This window comes from Colobus angolensis, unplaced genomic scaffold (genome assembly GCF_000951035.1).
Source record: "Colobus angolensis palliatus isolate OR3802 unplaced genomic scaffold, Cang.pa_1.0 Scaffold2, whole genome shotgun sequence".
Taxonomy (NCBI): domain Eukaryota; kingdom Metazoa; phylum Chordata; class Mammalia; order Primates; family Cercopithecidae; genus Colobus; species Colobus angolensis.
The window spans coordinates 23,547,924-23,553,399 of record NW_012115154.1 but is presented as its reverse complement, the minus strand read 5'-3'; the positions used below and the strand labels follow the sequence as shown (position 1 = coordinate 23,553,399).

The 5,476-nt window shown below is 53.9% G+C and overlaps 1 protein-coding gene across 1 annotated transcript; it reads right to left on the bottom strand.

The window, feature by feature from the left end:
• Window positions 1–1,422: 1,422 nt before the first annotated feature.
• On the bottom strand, window positions 1,423–5,476 carry EN2 (engrailed homeobox 2; the record flags this gene model as incomplete). Its single annotated transcript, XM_011941592.1, has 2 exons — window positions 1,423–2,080; window positions 5,377–5,476. Coding segments are annotated over 2 exons (417 nt in total), but the record flags the coding sequence as incomplete, so codon positions are not given.

Below are 5,476 nucleotides of genomic sequence, written 5' to 3'. Positions count from 1 at the left end.
AAATAAAGAGGTTTAAGGCAAAGAGAGAAGTTCACCCTCAGTCCTCAGGGAGACCACTGGGACTCCCAGCTCAGCCATGGGCACACCCCCTGTGCTGTCCCAGCCACAGATGGACAGTCGGACTGGTCTTTCCCCATACACTAAACAGAAGACAGTGTGGAGTTATATATAATGTGTTTGTTTATATATATATAGGTACTTGGTGGGAAATATATGGAATATATTTAATTTACACTGTACCACACCTTCAAAAATAAAATGTATATTTTAGAAAACAAGAAAAGACAAAAAGTGATAAGAAATGATTATTTACACATTTTCTTCCTTCCTCTAGATCCTGGAGGATTCTGAGTTCTTTTGAAAGACAAGATAGCCACATGTTCCAGAACTGTAGACTCAAACACGCCTGGTGTGTGTGTGTTCACATGCGTACAGACATATGTGTAAACACACATATTTATCTTGGAAGAATGTTCTCTATAGCAGAAGCAGCCACTCCAAGAAAAGAAAAAAATAAAGGAAAAAATGAAAAAAAAAAAAACAGGGAAGAAAAAGGAAATGAAGATGATGCCATCTCCCTCTACAGAGCCTTCTGCGTGCCCAGAAACAGCGAGCCATGGCCTCATTTCTGGGACCCTGGCTGGCACCCAGGGTGGCTGATGGAGCCACAAGAAATTCCTGGGGTCAAGCCAAAAGGAGGGTCGCCCCACCGCTCTCGGGCTTTAGGCCACATGCCCCAGGCCTTTAGCCCCATAACCTCGAAGCGCTTCTACATGGAGGCAGTGCCCAGGGCATGAGGGTTAGGCCTGCGGCAGGGATGCTTCGGGACTGGGGACAGCGACACAGACCACAGACGCAGACGATGTACGCACATGGTTGGGCCTTGGTGAGGAGGAGGAGGAGAAAAGAGGAGGAGAAAGGAAGGAGGAGGAGGGAGGAGGAGGAGAAGAAGAAGAAAAAGAAGAAGAAAGGAGGAGCAGGAGGAAAGAGGAGGGAGGAGGAGGAAGGAGGAGGAGGAGGAGGAGGAGGAGAAAGGAGAAGGAGGAGAGGGAGTTAGAAGGCAGGAGAGTGAGGAGAGGGAGCTGGGTGAGGCTGCGGGCCTGGGCGGCTGCTGGTGAGCATGGAGCTGATTTCCCAGGGCAGGCCTGGGATATGCTCGGCTGCTTCCCAGGGCCAAATCCCAGAGCTGGTCCAAGGACTCTGGAAGTCCCCTCTCCCCCACCAGGTCCCCTAAGCTCCCCAAGGTCTTGAGGTGGCTGGCCCAGGCTTGAGGTGTGGGCCCCTCCTGGTGTCCTCACCAAGCCAACACAAACAAAGTGGCAGAAGTCATAGACCAAATAGGAGCTATTTATTCGGTTCACAGTTGTGTGAAATGCAGCAATAAAAAATCTTTGGACTTCAGCAAGTTGTTTTAATTTTTTCTTCTTTTGAAATAATAAAAAAGTGTCCAATGTCATATAATGTAGCTTAGGGGATTAAAAAAAGATGAAACCCTAAGCAGCCCCCTTCGCAAAAAAAGAAAAAAAAAACCCATAAAATTAGCATAATCTCATAAACACAAAAAACAAAAATATTTTATAGTCAGATATTTTGGATTTTATACCACTTGTAAATTATATATACATAGAATATTGCAGAACCTTAGCTAATACACGATATTTTCACTATTAATGCTGGTATAATCTTTATACACTGGCCCTTTATGATTTTAAATTATTGCATTGTTTAGCGCGGACTGAGACCTGGCCTCCATGCCCCCCCGCCTACTCGCTGTCCGACTTGCCCTCCTTGGCCGTGGTGGAGTGGTTGTACAAGCCCTGTGCCATGAGGTGCACGGCCAGCGTGTTCTTGTTGCCCGTGGCCTTCTTGATCTTGGCGCGCTTGTTCTGGAACCAAATCTTGATCTGTGACTCGTTGAGGCTGAGCTCCTGCGCCAGGCTCTGGCGCCGCTGCTCTGTCAGGTACCTGTTGGTCTGGAACTCCGCCTTGAGCCTCTGCAGCTGCTCCGCGGTAAAGGCCGTGCGCGGCCGCTTGTCCTCTTTGTTCGGGTTCTTCTTCTTTGGTTTTCGAGACCTGGGACCTGGGTAGATGTGGTGGACAGACAGAATTCAGGTTACCCAGAGGTGTGCCACCCAGTAGGCACCGGGTAAGGATTCTGGGACCCCAAAAGAGGAAGTCACTTGTCCAAGGCCACTAGATGCTGAATGGCCAGATGTGGGGCTGGACCTGGACCTCGGACTGGGCATGGGCTCAACGTGGACCTCCACCACTTGGTGAGGGAGGACTGGGTGTGATGTAAATGGGGCTATGGGACAGGCCTAGTCGACAGGCTGACCACAAATGACAAACAAGGGACCTCTAGATAAAAGTAAAACTCCTGGATGTAAGCAAAACTCCCTGAACTTTCTGGCCTGGTTTTTCCTAGCCCTTTCTGAGGCTCTGTTCAAGAACAGGGATGGGGGTAGGTGCTGGAGAGAGGCGAGGAGAGAAGACTGGGAAAGGCTGCAAGGTGGCCACAGAAGCAGGAGGCGCCCTGAGGGTTGTGATGGGGACCCTCATGGGGATACCCCACAGGGTGCCAGGGGCTGTGGGCATCAAGGGGCAGGTGGGCCCTGAGGACAGGAGGGGCCCAGAGTGTCCGCCTCCACCCAAGCTCCTCTATGACTCCCAGCCAAGGGCTCTGTGGGCCCAAGTTCATTCTTATAAGGAAGAGTGGGTGCATGCACTTCCCTCCTGGGTCGGGAGGGGCACTGAGCTACTGGTGAGTCCTTCATCACCCACTGGAAATCTCCCAGGTTTCCTGTCCAGGAAAGACCTGGCTCTGCAAGGGTGTTGACTGCACCCCCCTTTCCCCAGACATGGGACTTCTTCACTGGGGACAACAGCGTGGCCCAGCTGACCTTGGCCAGGTCCACACTTCTGACCCTCCCCACTGTGCCTCCCCACTGGGATTCAGACTTCTGAAGCTGCCCTGGCCTCCTCCCTATGGACCTACCCCAGGTTTTGGGAAGGGTCGCTCTAAGGCTCCTAGGACCTGCTATCCGTGGGGAAAGTGCAGAGGGAGGACAGCAGAAGGAGGGAAGTGTAATCAGTTTCTTTTTGGTGTTAACAGGCTCCACCCCCTGGTGTTCCCTGTAGGGGAAGAAGGGAGCAAGGCCATTGGCAGGGAGTGGTGACCTCGCCTCTGGGTTTCGATTTGTGCGGTGTATGAATGGGCTTTAGGGAGCATCTGGCCCCAGCTTCATCACAGGTTCCTGCAGCTGGAGAAGGCCAGGGCCCCCCACCCTTCAGGGCCAGAGAGCTGCTGGGCACCCTAAAGAGAAGAGGAATGTGCATCTCATTGGAGGCCCTGGGACTGCACCCTGCCCAGGTCAGGAGAGTCAACTAGGGTGCTGGGGCTGTGCCCAGCAAGAGGTGGGAGACCAACTGGAGGCTCAGGGTGAACACCAAGCACTCCCTCACGGCTAACTGAGCCTTGTGCTCTCTCCAGGAGCCGGGCCTGGAGAAAGAGGATCTGTGGGCACCACCAGGAGGGCACCAAGGGTAGCTTTTAAAACAACCCACAGGGAGGCTGACCACCCATGAGAGCACACACCCTATACTTGGGCACCCACCCCAATGCACACACACTCAGTGAGAGTCTTGCTGTAAGCCCAGGGCTCCACGCCAGTGGGCCTGGCTTTGGTGGGGGTAGGTGCAGATTTGGGGATGGAGTCGGCTCTCCGGAATGGTGTTGGGGGATGGGGCACAAGGCTCCAGGAGAGGGTTCAGCCTCCTGCTCCCGGAGCCCGCCTCTGTCTGGGTTTCCAACCACTCCCTTCCCCAGAGAAGTGTGTGCCCTACCCCCAAACTCTTCCGGTCCTGGGGCTCTTGTTAATGCACCCATAAATCAGCCCTCAAAAGGACACCATTTTATAGAAAGAAATTTCCCTAAAATAAAAATTTTTAGTTCCCTTTTTTGTTGTTGATTTTCTTTCAAAAGACAAATACTTAGGAGTCTCAGAAACAGAATCAAACCTCCCCAAGAAAACTCTCTCTGCCTTTCTTTCAGAGAAGCCAAAGAACAGAAACATTATCTTGCAGGGATATTTTAAAGCCCATGAAGATAGGCGACTTGGACTGGGCTGGGCCGGGCTGGGCCAGGCGGTGCTGCCCAGCTCCTGGGCCGTTGGGGGCTGGCTCGGGGAACTCCCGCGCCTCACAAAGCCCGGCCGAGGCTCCTCGCTCGGCATTGTGAGCCTGTATGTTAATTAAATATTAACAAAGGAGGAAGACGAGAACAATGGAGCAAATTTCAGATCTAGCTGGAGAAATCTGAATTTCATCAGAAATATGCACGCATATTTCTGCGGGATGGCGGTCGAAGGGCTGGCTCACTCCTGCGGTGATCTGGACCAATGATCCCCGCAAAATAGTTGAGGGTTTGGGGGCAGCGGGGATCCGCTGCCAGCTTGGGGTCAAACAGCCCACTCCTAATGGCGGTTCCCAGCCGCAGACCCGCATGGAATGCAGTTGATGATTTCTACAAGGACATGGACTTAGTTTTTTAAAATCCCAGATCTATGAAAAAACACACCCAGCATCTCTGCACAGCCCCTGCGAATGCTGCCTCTTTCCTATCAGCAGCCCCCAGGAAACCTGGAGAGAAGGTCCTTCCTATTTGGGGATGGCAGGTGCCGGGAAGGACGGCTGCCTCCCTCGTCCTCGCTGTGTGCAGGAAGGGGGCTGGCGTTGGCAAATAAAGTGGAGCCAAGGGAAAAGGGCGCCTTTATTTTCCTCCTTCCCTGTGTGCATCCTTCTACGTCCCACTGGTCAGCGCAGGCCCGAGGGGCAGAAGGCAGAGCAGCAAAGGGCCTCGCCTTTTCTTCCCCGAGCACAGCCGGGATAACCGAACGGTAGGACGAGTCTGGGGTGGGCTGGGGCATGCATCCCGGGCCTGGCCTGAGTTGAAAGATCGCAGGGAAGGGGTTGAGAGTGCGCATTTCCGGGCCCATCTTCCAGCCACCCCGTTCCCACCAAAAAAACTACAGTGGGGGAGACATGGATTACAGGCTGGGAACAGATGCCCTAAGGCGGGGTGGAAGAGAGAGACGGGAGACAGAGAGTGGGTAAGGAGAGAGAGAGACAGAGAAAGAAAGGAGGTCCCTTCTACCGTGCTAAGAAGTCTGTACCCCCTAGCGAATCAGTCCTGCCGCTGGACGCCCGGCCGCTGCTCCAGCAGGCGTCAGCTTCACACAATGTCGCGTGAGTCTTTGTGCGTGGGTGCGGGGGAGGTTCGAGATGTTTTCCTCCCGGTAAGTTCCCGCGCCAGCACCGCCCCCCAGCTCCGCGGACCTCCCCGCGGCGAGCTGGGACGCGTGGTCCCCGCGGGCTCACCTGAAGAAGGCCGGTCCGAGTAGCGCGTACAGTAGACCCACGCTGGCCAGAGCATGGGCTGCGCGCCCAGGTTGGCGCCGGCTTGCGAGCTGTCCGAGTC